The sequence below is a fragment of the Gymnoscopelus microlampas genome (genome assembly GCF_963454915.1).
Source record: "Gymnoscopelus microlampas genome assembly, chromosome: 2".
In the NCBI taxonomy this organism is placed as follows: domain Eukaryota; kingdom Metazoa; phylum Chordata; class Actinopteri; order Myctophiformes; family Myctophidae; genus Gymnoscopelus; species Gymnoscopelus microlampas.
Genome location: NC_139939.1, coordinates 38569309 through 38591739, shown reverse-complemented (window position 1 = coordinate 38591739; position 22431 = coordinate 38569309). Strand labels below are relative to the sequence as shown.

The 22431-nt window shown below is 40.6% G+C and overlaps 2 protein-coding genes across 3 annotated transcripts in view; one reads left to right on the top strand and one right to left on the bottom strand.

Annotated features, from left to right (window-relative positions):
- Positions 1-9664, top strand: part of LOC311061277 (broad substrate specificity ATP-binding cassette transporter ABCG2-like) — a gene marked incomplete at its 3' end in the record, with an annotated part of 15701 nt that extends 6037 nt beyond the window's left edge. The window contains exons 8-15 of the mRNA XM_084079832.1: positions 1201-1521; positions 3475-3557; positions 6682-6771; positions 7246-7370; positions 7947-8101; positions 8803-8892; positions 9235-9347; positions 9517-9664. Of these exons, the coding sequence (XP_083935958.1) occupies positions 1201-1521; positions 3475-3557; positions 6682-6771; positions 7246-7370; positions 7947-8101; positions 8803-8892; positions 9235-9347; positions 9517-9664 (1125 nt within the window). The remainder of the gene's footprint in view (positions 1-1200; positions 1522-3474; positions 3558-6681; positions 6772-7245; positions 7371-7946; positions 8102-8802; positions 8893-9234; positions 9348-9516) is intronic.
- Positions 9665-10711: 1047 nt separating this feature from the next.
- Positions 10712-21316, bottom strand: pkd2 (polycystic kidney disease 2). 2 transcript variants are annotated; one of them, XM_084074388.1, is made up of 16 exons: positions 20599-21316; positions 19852-20160; positions 19183-19296; positions 18075-18208; positions 17040-17290; positions 16566-16790; positions 16229-16457; positions 15817-15987; positions 15323-15504; positions 15047-15167; positions 14717-14815; positions 14180-14301; positions 13906-14023; positions 13278-13441; positions 12629-12776; positions 10712-12042 (listed from the first exon to the last, which is right to left on the bottom strand). In XM_084074388.1, exons 1-16 carry the CDS (start codon positions 20756-20758, stop codon positions 11833-11835), a joined length of 2757 nt encoding a protein of 918 aa, XP_083930514.1. In that variant the 5' UTR covers positions 20759-21316; the 3' UTR covers positions 10712-11832. The 2 variants fall into 2 exon arrangements, with proteins under 2 accessions (XP_083930514.1, XP_083930515.1); XM_084074389.1 differs by having other exon boundaries at positions 13278-13438.
- Positions 21317-22431: the final 1115 nt, after the last annotated feature.

Here is a 22431-nt window from a genome sequence, read left to right as displayed (position 1 = left end):
TGTTTGTATCAGTGTGAAGAAAAAAAAAACCTAATCCTCTTTTATTAGCAGTAGCTTTTAGTAGCTTTTCACCATTGCTATAGCAGGGTGGTAAAGAGGGTGCAGGGCAACTGATGTGGTTTTGGGTGCACTTAACTGAACTGTTATGTGAGGGGTACTGTTTTTTGCAAGTAATGATTTAAGCCTGTACTTTGTTGTTTGTCTAAAGTTAAAGGTAGGGTAAGTGATATTTTTGGGTTAAAACAAAAAGTTTTTTTTTTAAAGGTTAAAACACTATATTCTGATAGTACTCATTGCTATAGAGTGTTTGTTCAGTAACAGGAGTCTCCCCGTCTCTCCAGCTCTTTAATAAACAGAAAATACATTTTCTGGTAGGTGTCAAAATCTCAGCCAATCAGGAGAAAGTACCCATTTTAAGCTTCATTTTATAGTGTTCCAGTTCTAATTTTGCCTGCTCATTTCTTAGTGTCATCACTTCCAATTTCACTTGTTTAATCTATATCCTGATTGAGTTCTCTATCCTGATTGGATAAAATTGGAAATGAAACTGAAACTGAAACGAAAATGCATTTTCTGTTTTATAAAGCGCTGGAGAGACATGGAGACTCCTTATATGGACAGGACACTCTATAGTAAGCACTATCAGAACATAGACCCATTTTGCAATTATTTGAATAATTGCAAATCACTTACCCTACCTTTAAGGGTTGAGGTCACTAGCAGACAGTTCAAACCATTATAAGTACATTGAAACTACTTCAAGTCACTGAGGACTTTCATTCTTACTGTATTTTTATCCACTTCACTGAGCCGGAGAAGGCTTAAAGTACCAAGTTGTTCCTTTTGTGATAATCAAAATACTCCTAATAGGCTCATACCCAGCAAAAACAAAAATCTATTAGTCCAGTTTTGAACATTGGTGTTGTTCAGCTGTATAATATCTCTTCCTTTTGTGTAACACATGAGGGTAACACGCTAGCTCTCCAAGTTTCCGACCTGTACAGGCTATCCGGCTGTACCGGCTATCCACCCATGAACACCGGCAATTGTGTTAGTTGGAGCGCCCGCAGAGGAATCAAACCCCAGATCTTTCCCACCGTAGAGGGCGTGTACTTTACCCCTGTGCCAACATCACATTTGAATTTAAATGATGATCCAGAGTGACTTAAAGTTCACTGTAGGATAAGTGTCGTTTTCTAGTCGGCAAACATTAAAATGATTATTTATCTCTATGAAACCCTTCTATTTTTCCTGTCGCATGCATGGCAAGAACTGGACTTAGAGGAGTCGAGCAGCTCCAGACAGAGCATTGAAGAGCGCCTGGTGGAGGAGTACAGGAACAGCTGCAACTCTAGGGATACGCAGGCCGAGCTGGAGCGCATTGCCAAGGGTAAAGAGTGCATCACCCTGCCAAGGTCCCGCACGATCACCTATAACGCCTCCTTCTTCCACCAGCTCCACTGGGTGCTCAAGAGAACCTTCCAGAATCTCATGCTGAATCCACAGACCTCAGTGGCGCAGGTTTGAGAATGCATGCCCACTCATTTATTTAACTCACAATCTTATCCAGACTGCTTTGCTATGAGTGAGCAGGTAGGGGTTCGGTGCCTAAAAGCTTAAAATATATTGTACCAATATCACCTTAACTCCTTGCAAACATTTAGGAACAAGGCAGAGAAACAGGAGTTGAGGTGAGGCAGGTTGGTTCAGTGAGGTCGGGTTGAGGTGGGTGGAGCTGGAGATGAAGGACTTGGTGCTCTCATTAGCCACCTCATGGCGGCAAAATGCCGCCAGAAAAGTCATATCACTTTAAGAATTATTAACAGTTAATTGGCCCCAAATAAGTCACAATAATCCCCCCCGCAAGAGGAGACTCTGGGTGGTGTGGGCGCCCTAATCGGCTTTGGTGACTGTTGTGACCCTACTCTTGCCTGTTTGGCCAGGGATCTAAACTGATATCATATCTGGCCCTTGGCCCTGGGCCGGGACCCCATCACATGATGGCGTCATGACCCGTCACTCCCACCGCCCAGCTTCCACATGAGGGGCCGGGGGGAATGAAGTGAAAGGGGGGCATCAACGCTATTAGCTTATCCCTTCACCCTGGGAACCACAGGGCCCTCTGAGCCGTGTCATAAGCATAAGCTGTAAACTGTCAGGATTAAACGGCAAGTCTCTTTCACTTGTTATAACAGTATTTGTTGCTGTCATCATCCACACCCCAGTGATCTCTATCTGTGGTGCTTCTCTGGTCTTGGTTGTTCTCTAACTTTTGTGATTCTCTGGTCTTGATAGTTCTCTGGTCTTGGTATTTCTCTGGCTCTGGTGGTTCTCTATCTTTGGTGTTTCTCTAGGGTTCTCCTGCCCTGGTGGTTCTCTGGTCTTGGTGTTTGGCTCAGGTGGTTCTCTGATCTTGACCAAGAGGGATGAATTTGGGAGGGAAGACTGGGGTGCAAATAGTCTGCTTAATCCCCAGGAACACAAGTCACTGTACCTCATCAATTACAGCACTTTGCTTGATGTTTACTCCTCTGTGTCAAAAAGAACGAAGCACAGTATTTGACTAATTCCTCATCAGTTCATCCTTCCCTTGTCACCAGCCTCTGCCCCTTTTTTCCGTCTCCCAAAAGAGCCACAGAGTTAAACCTTTCTCTGCCATGAAGACCAAAGAGATTAGTTTGTATTAAAGAGGTGGGGGGGGGGGGGGGGGGGTGATGAAGGCTTTGATCAAACCAGGCCCTTCATGCAATTGAAGTCTCCAAGCAGCTGTACTACATATCATCAAGACACTTATGATTGTTTAGGCCCTGATGTCCCAAACGTGTTGCTGTTTCAATAGTTGGAAATATGACTTGTCCACGTAGTGTCCCTTAACCTTAGCTTTCTTGACCACATGAACCCTAGCATCTCTTTTCTGGGCATGTCAGAATAAGCGAACATTCAGTGATAATAGCAGGTCTACAAGCTCATAACGCATCACATTTGTGATGCGTTGTGAGCTTGTAGATCAGCTATTTTCGGTGAGGAGATTTGGTGTAGAGGAAAAAAAGGAGAGGGCCAAGCACAGACCCCTGGGGGAACTCGGTCCACAGAAGTATATAGAGTTTAAGCGGTTAAATCTCTTGTGTGTTACTATTTAGGCTGTTGACAGTGACACACATTGGCAAGAGATGTACAGTATATTCATTCATATATTCATTGTGCTTTATATTTATCGATGTACTGTAAATATCTTAAAACTGCAAGCCAGGTCTTATTTCAATAAATAAAACGTTATTTTGACAAATCTGTACAGTAGAGGATGTTAAGACAATATACTGTAACTGTATTAACCTAACTGTATTAATCAGGGTTCCCTGATTGGCCGGGTTGGGTTGGCCAATCAGGAAGGCGGTGCTGACACAATACTGTAGATGTTTAGATAAAGATATATACAGGTAGATAATACATATACTTTATATATTATCTTTGCAGCTGGGAGTGAACGTTTTCCTGGCTCTCATTGTGGGTGCTATTTTCTTTGGTGTCAAAGATGACCAGAGCGGGATCCAGAACAGGTGGGCATGACGCAACATGCAACATGTGTCTGTGTGTTTGTATGTGTGTGTGTGTGTGTGTGTGTGTGTGTGTGTGTGTGTGTGTGTGTGTGTGTGTGTGTGTGTGTGTGTGTGTGTGTGTGTGTGTGTGTGTGTGTGTGTGTGTGTGTGTGTGTGTGTGTGTGTGTGTGTGTGTGTGTGTGTGTGTGTGTGTGGGGGGGGGGGGGGGGGGCGTGTTTGTGTGTGAGCGTGTGTGTGCATGCATCCACACCATTGTTAGTTTTCTGTATGACAGATTCACAGAAGGTACAGAAAATGTCTGGCCTTCTTATTTATTGCTTTGAAAACACATTGCTATAATATGATGCACATCCTACTATAATTCTAGTAACCTCTGTCTGTCTGTTTGTAGTGGTAGGTGAAGCTACCCGGTTCTCCTCAGTGGCTGGACCAATTGCTCTGATTTTGCACACAGCCATTGACCATTACCATCTGAACTTAACTGTGAAGCCCGTTTTTCAATTTCATCAAATCTCAGCTTCTTATTAGCGTTTTTGTGTAAAACACTGTCGCCATGGTTACGGGACTGCCCAGCTATGGGACGAACTGCCTCCCGGGTTGCCAGATCATGTGCGCATATCCCCCCACGGATGCGCCGACCGGGTATGGTCTAGTCCTACTATAATTCTAGTAACCTCTGTCCGTCTGTAGTGGGTCTGTAGTGGGAGTAGGTGAAGCTACCCGGTTCTCCTCAGTGACTGGACCAATTGCTCTGATTTTGCACACAGCCATTGACCATTACCATCTGAACTTAACTGTGAAGCCCGTTTTTCAATTTCATCAAATCTCAGCTTCTTATTAGCGTTTATGTGTCAAACACTGTCGCCATGGTTACGGGGCTGCCCAGCTATGGGACGAACTGCCTCCCGGGTTGCCAGATCATGTGCGCATATCCCCCCACGGATGCGTCGACCGGGTATGGTCTAGTAGAATAAATATATATAAGACAAATACATGGGTAGACTGGAAACTATAGATATCCTTACAGCTGCACTATGTCATTTTCCTCTTCTACCCCGGTTTGAACCCGCCAAGTTTTTACCATGGAGCTAATAGAGCCTAGGATAAATTTAATCTTGACCATCAGGTAAAAAATCGTGTCAGATCCTGTGTCTAGGTGAGCCATGACCTTTGACACAATCTAAATGTCTCAATAGAAGAGCCGGGAGACAAAATACAACCACCTCAATTGTAGAAGTTATATCGTATTAACATACTCTACCATACAGATTGGGCAAAATTAAATTGTATTCATAAAAAAAGTTACATAGTGCTGCTTTAAGATAGATACTTTGGATGTTGTTTAGTTTCATTTGATAACAGCACCAAAATATAGAGAAAGAAATATGTCCAACAAGCATCAATAAAATAAAATTGTAAGCACGACACCCATTAACTAATGACAGAAGTGTGATAGAGGGGCAAGTGGAATAATTCTAGCGTAATAAATCCTATTTCCTCTACTCACAACTTGACCATTAGCTTATTGGTCACAACCTTGTACTCAGCAGCTCAATTGAGCATATTAGACCCTAGAATTACAAATCCATAAAAGTCTCTCTATATGCCTTTCATTTCATGCATGGTTGGTAGAATATAAGGACTTAGTGTCGTTAAAATCAACGTCAACATATAGACTATGGCTGACTGTATACGGTTGACACAAATCCATGTACTGTAGCTTGATATTATGGGCTACTTAGTCACACAGGGTCTCCCTGTCATTGGGGCGCACAATCAGATTCAGATCACAGGCGCCTGCTGGCCTAGCGGTCCAGGCGCATGCCACATATAGGCTCTAATGCCTGACAGCGTGTCGCGGGTTCGACTCCCGTTCCCGGCGACCTTTGCTGCGTGTCTCTCCCCATCTCTCTCCCTATTTCCTGTACTATCAATAAAGGCAGTAAAAGATCTAAAAAAAAAAGTAAGTTCACAGTCAGGATCTTTGTATGTTAGATATCATTCACAATAGAATGAAAGGTAAACTATATTGTTTTATGTAGCCTGGCAGATTTTTTTCCCAGCGCCTAGAGAGCAGAAAACAGAATTCATTTAAAAGTTTTATGTCCGATTTTTACATGTCCATAAAGGACTCAGTTTACAAATCTGCAAAGTGGCTCATTAAAATCTTTCTTCAAAAGCATTTTTAGATATATTTTGTATTTTTTAAGAAATGTTTATGATTAAATGAATACATATTGCCTGACTAAAGACTTGAGGTACTTGCATCATTACACCCTTCCTTGTACTGTAAGTATATTACACACTGTAATGGGTGATTTTTATCAAACGTGTACTTAAAGGTAGGGTAAGTGATATTTTTTGGTTATGTTCAGTATTAGGAGTCTCCTTGTCTCTCCAGATCTTTATAAAACAGAAAATGCATTTTCGTTTCAGTTTCAGTTTCATTTCCAATTTTATCCAACCAGGACAGAGAACTCAATCAGGATACAGATTAAACAAGTGAAATTGGAAGTGATGACACTAAGAAATGAGCATGCAAAATTGGAACTGGAACACTATACAAATTAAGCTTAAAAATGGGTACTTTCTCCTGATTGGCTGAGATTTTGACACCTACCGAAAAATGTATTTTCTGTTTATTAAAGAGCTGGAGAGACGGGGAGACTCCTGTTACTGAAAGAACGCAATGAGTACTATCAGAATATAGTATTTTAACCTTTTAACAAAATACTTTTTTTTTAACCAAAAAATATCACTTACCCTACCTTTAACCACAAGAACCCTAGCGTCCCTATACTAGGGGCGAAGATTCTGCAAAAATAGCAGATCTACAAGCTCACAACATGTTGCATTGCGCTGCATTGGGAGCTTGTAGACTTGATATTTTCAGTGAACATATTTGGTGCAGAGTGGAAAAAGGAGGGGTCCTAGTGTAGACCCCTGGGGAATCCAGATCTTCAATGAAGTACATAGGGTTTAAGTGGTTAATACACCTCGCCACAGGTTAACTTACTAAATTAATCCAATGTAGCCATGCATTCTTTTTATAACAAGTGTCACATGTTTTCCTTCCTGTGACACCTTACAGTACCAGACATTCTCCTGTTATATCTTGTTGTAGGATGGGAGCCCTCTTCTTCATCACCACCAACCAGTGCTTTAGCACAGTATCCGCAGCTGAACTCTTCATCACCGAGAGGCAGCTCTTTGTGTATGTAATGTGCCAGATTCTGCTCTGCATGGCTATTATTGTACCTATCCTTAACATGTGACAACAACCCCTGTCCCCCCCGTTCTTATTTTGTAATTTATTTTGTTGAACTTCTTTTATATTAAAATTAAAATAATTAAAACAATACTCTTATAACTGTAATCATAATAACAATAATAATCATCATCAATTGCAAACACACACATTTTTAATTTGTGTGTTTATGATGCAGCACTGAAATGTCTGTAGTCACAGTAAAGATCCTCTTTGAGGGTATTATGACTTTTATATAAAGGTTACTAATGCAGACAGAAATGTATTCTTAAAGGTATGTCTATTATAATGTAAAGATAAAATAGGAGAAATCAAGAAAGACTGCTTCTGTTTTCCACTGGTTACCACGGGAGCTGGTATAGCAACTAATAAAGCATGGTAAACCAAATCTTTCACATTTCTGAATTTCTCCCCTGATAGGCATGAATACATCAGTGGCTACTACAGAGTGTCTGTTTACTTCCTGTCTAAGATCCTGTCAGACATCATCACTTTGCGCACCATCCCCACCATCATCTTCAGCTGCATCGTCTATTTCATGATCGGTAAGATGGAAAGGTGGAGTAATTTACTTCTAAATCAGTGTTATTGATTCAATACACAATTATAAAGTAGCCTTGTGTGGTTAGGGCCCTTATGTGGGGCAGGTGCACCAGCAAAAAAAAAAGAAACAGGTTCCTTCTTTTTGTTCGTGATCCCAGAGTTTAATTGATTTCCAAGACGTAAATCTAGCCAGGGTATTTGGCCTTACAACCCAGATACTCCTGTGTTTCTACAGAGCCCTTTCCACTTACTCTCTTTCAGCCTCTACTACGTGATCCTGTAACCACTCTTGTTAGACATCTCGGTTTAAGTTCTGCTTGGACACCACAGCAGCGGGTCTTGTCCTAGGTTTAGATAACCAGTCGAGCTGCTATTTTTCATTTCTGGTGGCAGGTTCTGTTTGGGTCATAGTGTTCATCCTTATTTTATGCATCTCGTGTGCGTGTGTGTGTGTGTGTGTGTGTGTGTGTGTGTGTGTGTGTGTGTGTGTGTGTGTGTGTGTGTGTGTGTGTGTGTGTGTGTGTGTGTGTGTGTGTGTGTGTGTGTGCGCGCGCGCGCGCGCTCATGCGTGGTTTCAGGTTTGAAAGCCACAGCTTCCGCCTTTCTCACCTTCACACTGACAGTGACTCTGGTGGCGTACACCGCCACAGCCATGACAATGGCCATATCAGCAGACCAGAGCGTGGTCGCTCTAGCAAACATCTTGATGACCATCACCTTCGTCTTTATGATGGTTAGAGGAGTAAACCTTTGAGCTTTGTAAACCTTTGACGTCTTGATTTTTGTGGTCATTGTTGTTGCTCTTCTTTCTTAGTTTTGTTTGTGTTTTATTTATTTTTGTGAAACACACAGGATGCTTTCATTTATTTATTTATGCTTTTTATCTTACCTACCATATTTGAGTCTTCATCCTTTCATCATTGTGTTTTTATCAGTAGATTCTGTCCATCTGTGAGTACAGTAAAGATTGAGTAGATTAAAGGTAGGGTAAGTGATATTGTTTTGTATTTTTTATTTTTTTTTTTAAGGTTCAAGTACTATATTTTGATAGTAATCATTGCTACAGAGCGTTTGTTCGGTCACAGGGGTCTCTCCAGCTCTTTAGTAAACAGAATATAGTACATTTTTGGGTGGGTGACAACATTTGAGCCAATCAGGAGAGAGCACTGAAAATGCATTTTCTGTTTAATAAAGAGCTGGAGAGACATGGGAGACTCCTTATATGGACAGGACACTCTGTAGTAACGAGTACTATCAGAACATAGACCCATTTTGTAATTATTTGAATAATTGCAAATCACTTACCTTACCTTTAAGTTATTTTATTTTATTTTTGGTGGGGGGGGTGGAGGGGGGTGAACTGGACAGAAAAGGATATTGGGGAAGGAAGGGTGGGGGTCAAGTTAAGGTTTAATTAGTGTTGTGTGTGTTCAGATCTTCTCCGGTCTGCTGGTGAACCTCCCTAGCATCATGGGCTGGCTGGCCTGGCTCAAGTACTTCAGTATTCCTCGCTATGGTCTGGCTGTAAGTCACATTTGATTCTTTACCTCTCCTTATCATTCAAAAATAACACACATTTAACAATGTCTTCTAATACCTCAATGATGCATTTTGGAGCCTTGGTTTAAAAAAATGGATCCATGAATAAAGCTTTACCCACTTACTCACAAAAGTGAGTCCTGTTTGTCCATGAGACTGCATCATGTGCCAAAGCAGTTTTCCTGTTTGAGTTGCATACAAACAACTTGCTAAGTTGCTATAGTGTTTTGAAGACCTTGTTTGAATCATTATGTTATCAAATTTCTTCTGTATAAAATCTATGTGTAACTTTAATAGATAAAGCTAAGTTATCTACTGTATGTCAAGGCCCTCAACATCAACGAGTTTGTGGGTTTGAAGTTCTGTGATGACCTAGTGATGCGCAATACTACCATGTCTCCTGCCTCGACCAACTGCAGTGTGAGCCTAGCTGGCCTAACGTAAGTTTATGTAATATGCACAGTGGGTATATATACAACATAATAAGATACGTATATACAACATAATCTACACTATATACATAAATAATCTTTCAAAAGACAGTTACGATCCTATATTCTGTCTACAAAATAATGAATGTGGTAAACTTCCTGAATTGTCTTGTTCCAGATGCACAGGGGAACAGTACCTCGACTATCTAGGAATAGAATACACCACATGGGGTATGTGGGAGAATCATGTGGCTCTGACTGTCATGGCTGTCATCTTCCTCATCATCGCTTACATGAAACTACGCTTCATCAAGAAATTCACTTAAGAGCATGTCTCTCTTGTGCAGTTTACTGTCCTTTTCAATGAGAAAGAACATGTGAGAAACAATACATACAAATATATATTCTGCCATAAAGGAATGTGTCTATGGTTTGCATCAAGGATGCACCGATATGTCGGCCGTAGCCGTTATTCGCCTCGTTGACTGCCGTCAGCATATCTGTAATGAAGTTGACATTCACCAATGGCAGTGGCTGATGTTTATCTGTTTTTGTGATGCATCAAATTTGCACTGGCTATGTTGGTGTGTTGTTTATCTTCAGCCTACCAAGCTGAAGGTTCAAATTAGATTCATTATTTTTTATCATGAAGATTTATTTGTTATCTTGCCACAAAATAGGGAATGAATAACAACAAAAGCGAAGTAAACAAACATCGGTATCGGCTATTGGCCAAATTGTTATTTTTAACATCAGATATCGGCCCAGAATTTCCACACCCTAGTTTGGACTTATAATAGATTCATATTACTGTACGTATTGGCTAAAAGATGTTCAGTACCTGAATGTAAAATAGCATTGTGTGGATAGACATGTGAAGTCCTTTTCTTTTCAGTCGCTAATTGTTTACTGGAGGTTTGCACTGGTTATTTATGAGTTTTGTAGTTTAACTCAATTACGACTATGCCAGATTTTTTTTTGCATGTTATTTTAGTCGAGTGCTCCTTGATCTGTATGCATTCATTCTGAATCACACCAAATTTAATGATTCTTCACAATGATCACCTAAAGTAATGTTGATTGTTTTGTAAAGGATGCTGTATGACTGAATCAAAGTAGATTTTGAAGATGTTTTACTTGCTCTACAGTAGATCTATAATTTGTTCAACAGTATTAAGTGTTTGAGAACAAACATTTATAAACAGTGTTCCTATGTTAGTGTTTAAAAAAAAACTTTTATAAACATTGCAATGTAACCCATGTATTCTTTGGTTTTGTAATTTTTCCAGTGCTTCGTGATTGGAATTTGAATCCTTTCATAATCATAGTTGGTATGGCATCTGTTATAAGAGTCAATTTAAATCAACCAAAAATTACAGAGGAAATAACAATATACTTTATTGTGTACAATAACATAGATATACAAAATAGACTACAAAATATTATAAGGCACGGTGGGCCTAAGCAGAACAACAACATAAATGCATGGGTTTCCCATGAATACTAATTGCACTCCAAATTGAAGTTTGTTTCAAGTTACAATATGTATCATAAATCAATAAGGTATTCATTTTGTGTTGCAGAAGTGAACGTGTGTGTGTGTGTGTGTGTGTGTGTGTGTGTGTGTGTGCGCGCGCGCGCGCATGTGTGTGCGTGAGTGCGTGTGTGTGTATACATTACAGTATATATATATATATATATATACTGCACAAACACTATATGACAGAATGTGCCACACGTTTGTATTGTACCTATATTAAAAGGACCAAAAGTATCAAGCAGCAAAATGTACATTCAAAGAAATGCCTTGCATGGTGAAACGATAATTTCTGGTGTATAATCAAATAATAATCAAAAGGCACTAAGCTTCATTCTCAGGAAAAAGTGTTTTAAAATGATATGCTGTGTATTTTAATACAATTTAAGGAAATAAGCTTACTTACCAAGTGTATTACATCTAAATGCTGTGCTCTCCATGCACTTATATTTTAAAGTATACCCTTCATCAAATCCTTCATTGTACCTTTTCTCTTCATATAGCTCTTTTTATATAACACTACAATCATTAATGCATTTGTACTTTGCATTGTTCTGTAAGCCTTATAGCTGTGTCATATTCTGCTTGAGAAAGAATGCATGAGAAAGCAACACTTCACTATAGTTTTAAACAGCTCTGTCTTTTGGGTGTATACTGTGACGTACCTCACTCTCACACTTTCAGTGCATTTCAGTATTTGAGGTGTTTGTGCACTTTGACTTCGTCATTGTGGTATGTCGAGGCTTTCAGCACATGTAACTGTACCGAGGCCTGTGTTTTAGGATGAAAATATTCCCCGCCAACTCACAACAAACATAATATGCCAACAAAAACCTTAAATCATCCCTTTTTTTAAAGTTTCCACAAGTTACTTAATTGAACTCAGGGGAAATATTTAATAACCAGAATGGAATGGATGTTCGTCAGTGGAAAAGCTGGGGGTAGAGCGCCAAATCTTCACACGTGGCCACTCACATTGGTGCCAGCGTCGGGGCCGTCCGTGGACAGTGAAGAAGACGGACGGGGGCGCGGGCCAATTGGAGTGGCTGGTGGGTGGTGGCTGACCTGTGACACGGTGTCATCTGACTCCCAGCGCTCTAGCTCTTCCCTCACCAGTCTCTCCATCTGCTCCCTGTGGCCGTCTGTGTCCCGGCCCAGCCGCTCATCCTAACACACAGATAAAGGCAGTCATTCTCAACCTTTTGAATTTCAATTCCCCAGTTTGATATGCATTAGGTTTACAATATTTTGTCTCTGGGAGTGGGACCCCAATCTGTAAATTCCTCAGTGTTATTTCAACTTTGTGCAAATGGAACCAAATCCATTTGGTCCATTTGGTTCCATTTGCACACTTTCAGAGTTACACACTGGTAAGACTCTCATAGAAAATCATCACTGACAGGCAGAAACCTTATATCTACAAACTTCATCTTTTTTTAAGGTTTCCTAAATTAATTCACTACGTCTTTGTAGTAGAATGTCCTGCAAAAGCAGCAAAAATAGCCGATCATCTACAAGCTGTGAGCTTGTAGATATGCTATTTTTGCAGTTTGTGAAAGTGGTTAGTTCTGTGGGTTTTGTAAATACTGAACCAATGAAAAGTATTAACTAGAGCTTGTGACTAAATAATAACTGCATTGGCTCCATTGGAATGCGGGTTCTTTTGTCCATTTCCAAAAGTAACAGTTTTTAAGGTTTACCCCTGACAGCAACAAAATGTATCATACTGTAGCAGTTGTCTGTGGCCACTCACCTCCACCACTCCGTCCAGCAGTCTGCCAAGAACATCTCTCCTCTTGAGCTTAGCTCTCTCCATCCCCTCCAGTTTCACTATGACAGCGTCGATCTTGGACACTATACTGCCAATGGAGTGCTCCATCCTATCCACTCGCCGGACCAGCCTAGACAAGACGAGGCGCGTTAAATTTAATTTAGTTACTTTTGTATAGCTTTTTTTCAGTTTAACCACTTGAACTCTAGTGCCCCCTATTCTGGAGGGAACAGTCAGTTATTTCAGGCAAAAAGATTTGGTGTAGAAGGAAAAAGGAGCTGACCAAATACAGAGCCAACTCGGGTCAACTCAGGGCAACTCAAGTATAGACAGCAACAGTGATAATACATAGGGTTAGGATTTTTTAAAGAATTGCAAAAAGATAATATACAGCTCCAGCTTGTATGCTAGAGAAAAGGCTGTACATGAGAGAATGTATAATCATTGTGCTTTGGGGCCTAAGTTTATAACATTTAAAAATGTTGCTTGGTACAGAGATTCTTTACCTAATGGCCTGTCAGACATCTGCCTAATTATGATTCATTATCTTCTGATAATCGAACGTGTGTTTCACTGACTGTCACTTCGAGTGTCAATTACGTTTGCGTTGAAGACACAAAAAAATCCGTACACTTGAAACTCCTCGTAAGACACGCCCCCTGAGCTGCTACCACGGCGACGGGAGCTGTGTCCGCTGTCCTCGTCGTCATCCTCCTCCGAGTCGTCCTGGGTGCGGGGGAAGCTCCGCCCACTGGTGGGTCTGGTAAGTGAATTACGCTCCAGTTCCAAGTCCTCCTGGTTCAAGGGCACAAACAAACTGAGCGTGTGCAGAAGTGTGAAACAACACGCAGAGTTTAATGACAGCATGGCCTCCGTGTCCAACCTTCAGTTAGCCATACCATATGAGGTGACCATCTACGTATGCCTCACTTGGCCAAATGCAAAGAGTAATCTTTATAAATACTTTCACAAATAACAATAAAAGTGCTTCACAAGAACAATGTATGTGCTACTTATAGATTTGCAGAAGAAACGACTTTCACGCTCTTCATATGTTTTATGGTCATTTTTACTTCCCCGGGCTCTTCAGGATCTCATGGCCAAAGGTGGTTCTGTTTAGTGATGTCATTCCCATAGTGGCATGTGCTGTGATTGATCTACTGTTGAGACACATATATACAGACAGACAGACAGATCTGGCTCTAGATGGCTTGCCCAACAGCCGCGCTGTACAAAAGGGACATGACAACATGACTCACCCTCTCTTTCTCCAGGTCATCTCTCATCTGTTGATGCTCGTTCTCTGTCAGCTCCTGGTCTCCATCGTGGTCATACTTGGCAAAGATAGCCTCAATCTCTGCATCTGTGTGGCCTTTCCTGTGCACATATAAACATAACTGTGGTCAATGTATGTATCATCTTTACTGTACCGACCTGAGCCAAATAAATGTTCCTTGTGGACAATAAAGGACATTTAATCTAATCACTGTCACAGTCTCAAGGGGCAAAAATCTTATATGAGCCTCTGGTCACCCTTTGAGATCCTGCCGGAGTTCATGCAAGTTGACTTTGCCACCGGCCTGACGCAGGCTGTCTGAGATGTCGTCTACTGCAGTCTTTTTCAATCTCAGTTTCATCAGGGCCTTGTTACAACCCTGAAAGAAAGAAGACAGTGGAGGAAAAGAGGTTCTTAAATGTGTTTCTAAGGCATTACAGCTTAGATAGATAGTTTAGTAGAGAAAGAGAGGAGAGGCATCTTAATCACTACATCATTCCTAGTCATAAGGAGGGGAAATATTTTCACCCATAAGTTTAAGTTAATTATGTCTGGCTTTACTATGATTTTTGCAATATCCTAGCCAGCCAGATGTTATAACATGTCAGCTGATATAATGATAATCAATATGAGTACAATACACATAAATAAACAGATACATGCTGTACAGACATATACAGATAGACAGACAGGTGCATACACAGTTCATTATATTTGACACATTTAATCTTGATTAGGTTATCATAATCCATGTACACCTATCATATCAATGTATGTCCATGTAGGTGCACTACCTTCTTAATTAGGTCGGTCATCTCCATCTCAGACCTCTGCTGAGACATGTCTGCTTTCACCTCTGAGTATGTGTCATTGATGATAGCCAGGAACATATTCTATACAAAAGTCAGTAAGAAAATAATTGTTTTCATTCATTTCAAAATGAGCCATCCACCATTTGAAACACATAAGAGCCACATAAGAGCCACAATTAAAAATGCCTGAAACTTATTTTCAATGGGAGAGTAATAGTAGGCAGTCCCCGTTCAAAGTGTGTGAACGGGGACCACCACCACCACTGACCAACACCAGTCACGCACTTGACAAGACTGCCTTTTACAACTCACCATGAGAATGAAGAAGATGAAGAAGACAAAGGTAGTGAAGTAGATGGGTCCAAGGACTGGGTTGGCCTCTTCAATCTGAGAGAACTCAAAATCTCCCAGAATAATCCGGAACTGGGTAAAACTACATGGGAGAAGGTAAATGGCAAGACAGTTTGTTAATAAAAACATCTTATATCAAAATAGTTTTAAGGGAGGCCCACTGTACCTGGCAAATAAAGGATAAAAAACACAACTTAACCCAAACATAACTTGTGGTATCCAACATGTGTAACTTACATGCTAGCTTGGAAGGTGCTGAAATCATTGACCTGGGTTCCAAACACTAGGTAGGCCAGCTGAGCGTAGGCCAGGAAGATGATGAAGAACATGATAGCGAACCCCACCAGGTCCTTGGCACAACGAGACATGGTGCTGGACAGCTGGCTCATCGTCTGGTTGAAGTTGATGAACTTGAAAAGCTGACCAGATTAAAAAACAATCACAAAACATTAGCATTGTGTTACCTTTGTTTAGTCAGGAGAAACTGAATAAAGGCTCAATAAGTAATCAACAAATTAAAAAATGGTCTGTAATAAGTTTGTTTACATCAGTCATGATTGTCAACACTGGAGTAAAACAGACCTATATTTTGATTTATGAAAGCGAAAGAAAGTTCCAAGTAACATATTTTCCAAATGAAACATTTAGAGCCATGTATTTTAATTATACCGCGAGTCCGCGACAGCCTACTGTGGGAGTGAGCATGGCCCACAACAAGAGTCTTACTGTACCTTGATCCAAGAGAAGAATACGATGACTGCAGCTATGTTGTTGAACTGGATCTGGAGGTTAGCCAGAGGCTCAAAGCTAGGGTGAGTATTATGGTTCTCCAACAGGCCTTTGAGAAGGTTGCCCACCATGGCAGTTCTGGTGATGTTCATGATAATGGCAACAACGCTCAGCTAGAAAAATAAAGAACCATCAGATTTTTTATAACGGATAGTTAAAGACAGACTATAGATAAATCTCACTTCACATCTCACATTCAATCACACTGAAGAAAATGCAGTTGAGATGCAATATGGGTGAAATAAGACTTGGAACCTTGACAGTGAAATCAGCTGTTGCAATGTTTGATTTTATATTGGAATTTAAATTAAATGTAATCTTTAAAACATCATGGAAGTGTCCGCACACACGCACCACTACAATGACAACGTCCAGGCAGTTCCACAGGCTCTTGAAGTAGCGCAGACGATGGATGTGGATCTCCAACACCTCCTCCACCACGTAGTACAGGATGAAGAGGCAGAAGACAATCTCACACAGACCCACAAAGTAGTCCCATCCACACATGTAGCGAATCAAACGCACCGTCTGGAACTGCCAGGAGGTCACCACGCCACCAGTGGCGGGAAACTCCACTAATAACCTGCAACACGAACATACAGTATACACAAGTGTGCAGTAGTTATGATAAATACCATGGCAGTGAGATTAATTGCAACCAGCAAACGCACTACTATGACCTGAATCCTACCTGGCGATACAGAAGAGGTTGATGTTGCCATTGTAGACAGAGAAGTCAAGGAACACAGCCCTGGTGCCTCTGTCCAACCAGAGGTTGTCTTTGAGGAAGCGCAGTTGAGCGGCCGACTCCTCTCTGGTCCGGGACAGGTCCTGGTAGTAGCCTCCACCCCCATATTTAGACACCTGACCCCAGTAACTGCTCTCGTTCATTTTCCCTTCTGTTGTATACACCCACCTGACAAACACCAAGAGGAACACACCAAGAAAGACTGGTAAAGTAAGCTCACATTACAATGCTCAATGGTCTAGTCTGTTAAATATATTATTATTTTATCTATCTGTCTTTGTACTTAGTGTCTGGCTATCTGGCTGGCAATCTATCACTTCACCGTTATATGACATATCATTAAGTTACCAACATACAAAATTATGATACTGAAGAAATGTTAATACATTAACATGCAAATATAAAATTGGGACGTACGCAGTTCCATTTTTGGGCCCAAAGGGAGCGGTGTCCTCGTTACTGAAGGTGTACATGTTGTAGCAGCCGTGAACCTCATCTCTCAGGTCCTCGTGCACGGAGCAGGACTCATTGTGAACTTTGACCTGTCGCAGGCGTGGCACCCCCAGCAGCAGGTTCTCGTAGTAAATGAGGCTGTGGTTCTCTGGCAGGCTCTGGTTGTTATACCACACCTCCCAGTACATGCCATTGAGAAAAGGCCCCTCTGTGAACTTTTGGATATTTAAGGGTTAGGACAGCGATTTTCAACATGTGGGCCAGGGCCCACTAGTGGGCCATGAGGATATTACAAGTGGGCCCCCAACAAATTTTAAATTTTAATGATAATATAACATTTATATAAAAAATACATTTAAAAAAGTCATTTTTTCTTAAAAACCTTGAAAATGTTGTTTTGATTATGATACAGATAAAAGTATACTACGTTAGTCCCCTTGATCCAAGCCGCAACACAATCGATAGATTGATCATTCAAATCAACATGGTCTGAAAATGCTCATGGCCCACCCATCTTAACACAGCGACCGAAAGGCTGCCATGTTGGTCAGATGGGTGGGCCGCAAACACTTTCAAGAGTTTCAATGGGCCCTCAACCAGAAAAGGTTGAGAACCACTGATTTAGGAAAAACACATGAGGTATTCAAAACGTTATTCATGAACAATATAAATCAGAGACATACAAAAATCATATGATAAGTTGAAAGCCAATAGTTTAGCACGCTGGGCAAGACCTATAGGCGGTTGAGTGTCTAAACGGAAGTACCGGAATTTGGCGGAAGTACCGCACAAGGACATAACGTTGACTCTTTACAAATCTGTTTACATTCTCCATGAATGAAACAAGTGTTATGATTGGTCGAAAAAGATTGTTTCTGGGGGAAATACATACGACGGAAGTCCCGCCCCTATAGACACTGCATTAGGTTGTGACCAGGCTTTTCTCTTCGCAGATGAGTAAGGCTGGGAATGAGGCTAATAGTTTAGTGACATTTTTACCTTCCAGAAGTCCTCCATGGTAGAGAAGCTTCTGAAGGTGGACTGGTCCCCAGCAGATAGTTGTGTGTCCAGAAAGAGCTGAGACATGACTTTTGTATAGTAGTACATATTGGAGCTCACCATCCCATAGGTCACTGTAAGGTATATTACAAACACAATATTAGTAGGAACAAGGCAACCTAAAAGTGTGTCTAGTTGACCCGCAGCACCCTCTGGTGGAAATTTGTGGACAGAGTAAAATGCATCAACTCACAGCCTCATTGTGGTGGGTCAGCTAATAATAGCAATGCTCATATATAACTAACACAACAACAACAACAACAACAACAACAACAACAACAACAACAACAACAACAACAACAACAACAACAACAACAACTATACAAATGAATACAATGTTACAGGGGGACAATGCAAATTTATAGTTTTGTAGATGTGCTGTTGGACAGTTTAAACATTTTTCAAAATTATATTATATTAGAACTGCCATGTCTAACTATTTTTACAACCATGTGCCAATCACAGACTGATGTATTCAGCCAGAATGGCTCTTTTCTAACCTTTTTTAATGTTTTTTCTTTTCTTTTTTACCTCAAACCCTTTCTGGGGAAAGAAAAAAACCTGACCCAGCTTGCCAGGAAATTATTTCTGATCCACCCAAAACCTAATTTTGGCACAAATTACTGCAGCAAGGAGAGAGTGTAGAACATTCACCAATAGCATTCTGATTGACCTACATTGCAATATGGGACTCCCATCGTGTATTTTGTGACTGCACATTCTGATGCTCAAACATATGCTCTTGGCAAGAATATGGAATTACGAAAGTGAACGGAGATCGATTTTCAGCTACCAAAATCATTAAGCAGAAGAGACAGGGAAGCTGGTCAGAGACACACTGGTGGAGGGGTGTTAATTTTGGTTTCTTAAAGTCTGAATAGCTTCATCTGTCCACAAAACCATTACAAACAGATGAGTCACATGCTTTTATGAGATAATAACTGGTGGGTTTCATTCCCAAGGCCAAGAAGGCGTACATGAGGGTCCAAAGACAGCAGCCTTAATGACTGCACATTCTCTGAGAACACTTGGGGATGTTTATACTTACAGATGCAGAGGGTGATGAGGAATGTGATATAGGTGAGCATCTCTCGCAGTATATTCCAGAGGTACCTTTCTCGACTGCTGTCACTGTCCTCCATGAGCTCTGTTCCCCACAGAACTGCAAAGGAACCAATTGTTGTATGACACCATATACATGAAAACACTTGATTTACAGATGCGTTTGCTGCGGGTCTTACAGTAGGTTTTGCTTAAAGGAATAGTTCACCCAAAAAAATGAGTTATTTTCTATCAACTACACACCCCATGAAGCCTTGAATTCATGAAGATGTATTTGTTTTTGTCGCATTCCTGAGCCAATAATTTGATGGCCAGTGGAGACTCAAAGAGTCTCTTTGAGTAGGAGACTCAAACTGAGTCTCCTATTGACCGATGACCCGGTCATCAAATTATTGCCTCAGAAATGTGACAAAAACAAAAAGATCTCTGTGAATTCAAGGCTTCATGGCTGGTGTAATTGATAGAAAATAGTATTTTTTGGGGTGAACTACTCCTTTAAATAAAAAAGTAGCCTACCACCTGCTAATTGGCCACACAATTGGGCAGGAAAATGTTAAGATTAACAAGTGGAAATAAAAGGTATACTGATAGCTACAGGTATTATTACTTTTTTTTGGTTTGTTTTGTTTATGTGTTTGTAAAAAGGGCAACTGACTTCTGATCTTCTGCAGTATCTGTTTCATACAGCCGTGTCTGTCTTGTTTCTGGCCATCTGCAGTGGGAGTCGTGGGGTAAAGTCCTCCACGGTGGATGTGGGTGCTGCTGCCCCCGCCTGCACTGTAGCTCCCCAAGCCGCTACTGCAACTGCTGCTGGAGGCCGTGGACACTGACCTCCTCCCCGGACTCGCCGGAGGCCAGTCAGCCTGCATGATCTCGTCCTCGGGTTCGAACCCCGGATTATCCCGACTCCAGGCTTGTCTCGAAGGGGGCGACGGGGTGCCTGCTGCTGCTCCTCCAACTAAGGCTGACGATTATGACATTTGACTTGACGATTAGGCTATAATTATCGCTCAAATAATTGCGATTGACGATTTTAATTGTGTTTTTGTCGTTCAACACTGGAACATATGAGTAGAAATTACATTTCTGTAGACTTTGAAGTTGCACCCGGGGCAGATATGACAAATAAAATAAAATGAAAATAATACTTTATGCAAATAAATGATTGACATATTTAATAACTTATACTTTAAAAGAAAAAGAAGATTAAACTAGAAATAGCAGATCTACAAGTGCACAACTCGTTGACATGTTGTGAGCTTGTAGATCTGCTATTTCCACTATTTTAGAAAAAGTTAGAAAATATATTTTTCAACATGGAAACGATTATGACGATTATGCTAAAATAATTGCGATTATCAAAAAAAAAATGGAGATGTTGTAATAATCGTGGCAAACCTACCTCCAACAAGACCCGTCTCTTGATGCTGGATGTTCTCCATCTCGATCCCCTCGCTTGAGTCAAATCTGTGCGGCAAGGACGTCGCACCAGTCGCTGCCGCCGCAGGGAACCTGGCAGCCTGGGTCTGCGGTTGTTGTGATCTGACTCGGGTTGAGCTCATGGTCCAATGAAGTAATAATAGCCTTAATGCCCTTTATAACGCATCTATACAACACTTCATGAAATACAATAGGCTATACGCACCGATCTCTGGTAATTAATGTAGTTTATTAGGCGATAGTCTAAAATACATTGGACGTTGGCTGAGAGAAAAATCACCTAAACTAAGTTTGGTGAAGTTAAAAGTAGTTTTAACGTTATGCCATGAAAAAAAGTTTTATAAAAACGGTTAATAAGTTGTTATGCTACATTTTTTCCACTTTGGATGTCAGTGAATATAGTGAAAAGTAACGTTACACTCGTTGGAAAAGAAAGCCCCTCAAATCTAAATCTCCTACCTCAAAAACGATTTCGCGTTTGCGTTGTGTAAATCTGCCCAAAATATCGTCAGAATTTACTCTAATACTTTTAAATTACTCATATGCTATACACATCAAGTTGACGGTGTCGAAACGTATTGTTTATGTAAAATAAGTCAAACACTTTCCTTGTCCCGGGCCAGCCATCTTGTTCCGAGCTCCCTGTTCCCCAAAATCTCACATTCTCATTTGCTGAAGAATCGGATTACATTAGAAGTCATGGCGTCACAGCCACTGGCTGCACCTCTGGAAAATACATCTACCACAGCTTACATTTTAACATGAGCTTCTTAGGTATCATCATATTTTCTGCAAATCACATTCAGAACGATGTGTGGAAAAAAATAATCAGAGATTAGTTTTGACGACTAATCAACCCAAAATAGGTATTAACCTTTTTTTTAGGTTAATACTAGCCTATTTATTGGCGTTTAGTTAATTTGCTAAAATAAACGTAGGCTTAAAAAAAAACTAACAAACTAAAAAAACATAGTCCAAGATTTGAGTTGACAATTAAGACTAATAGACAGACTATTACATAACCACTGTGTTTGGGTATTCGGATGCCATAGCAACAAGGCACTTTGCAAAGACATGAGTTTGGATTGGTTGAAGTGTGAAAACTTCAAAGAGGCATTTCCCCCACAAGCCCGTCCGTAGGCTACGTCCTGCAACTTTTAACTCTACTCTACTCTAACTTCAGAACAACACGTTTGAATCTGGTTTGAATAGGCGTTTCGTATTTTTTTTAAACTTTTTTTTATCTTATGCCAATAGGATATCGCTTGGCTTGCTATGTTGTGTTTTATGCAATAGCCTATTTTTCTTTTGTTTCAGTTTTACTTTTGTCCACCACATGGCCTCTTGATGGCGCTCTGTGTCCAGGTTTCACAATGCAAAAACATACGCTTGGTGATTTAAGAGGTGTACACTGCAGAATCAAAGAGGGTTGGGAGCCCTGCCCACAGTACAACATACTAGGCCTACTGACAGACACATATGCACAAGATTAAAAAAATAAACAAAACAGTAATAAAAAGGGGGGAGTAAGAAATAATAATAACAGAGACAAACAAGCAGATAATACATACTAAGCAGCTGGTTTCTCACATCATTCATGAACATTTTAGACTATTATCGATGATTAAACCTACTGCTTTATCCACACATGCAGAAACAGAAATATATTATCTTGAGGGAAAAAAAATATGAAGAGAAGTGAAGCTGCTGTTCAACCCAAGGACTGCATGCAAATCATTTCTCTAAAATGACTTATTATTCAACAAGTTATACAGTATGACTCATACCTGCTATT

Bases quoted from the DNA above. Each gene is read 5' to 3' on its own strand.
- pkd2 (XM_084074388.1), bottom strand. From the start codon at position 20,758: ATGAGCTCAACCCGAGTCAGATCACAACAACCGCAGACCCAGGCTGCC. The intron at 20,161-20,598 runs GTAGGTTTGCCA...CATAATCGTCAG, and splicing joins AGAGACGGGTCTTGTTGGAG to CCTTAGTTGGAGGAGCAGCA. The intron at 15,168-15,322 runs GTAAGTTACACA...TCTCCCATGTAG, and splicing joins AGCACCTTCCAAGCTAGCAT to TTTTACCCAGTTCCGGATTA.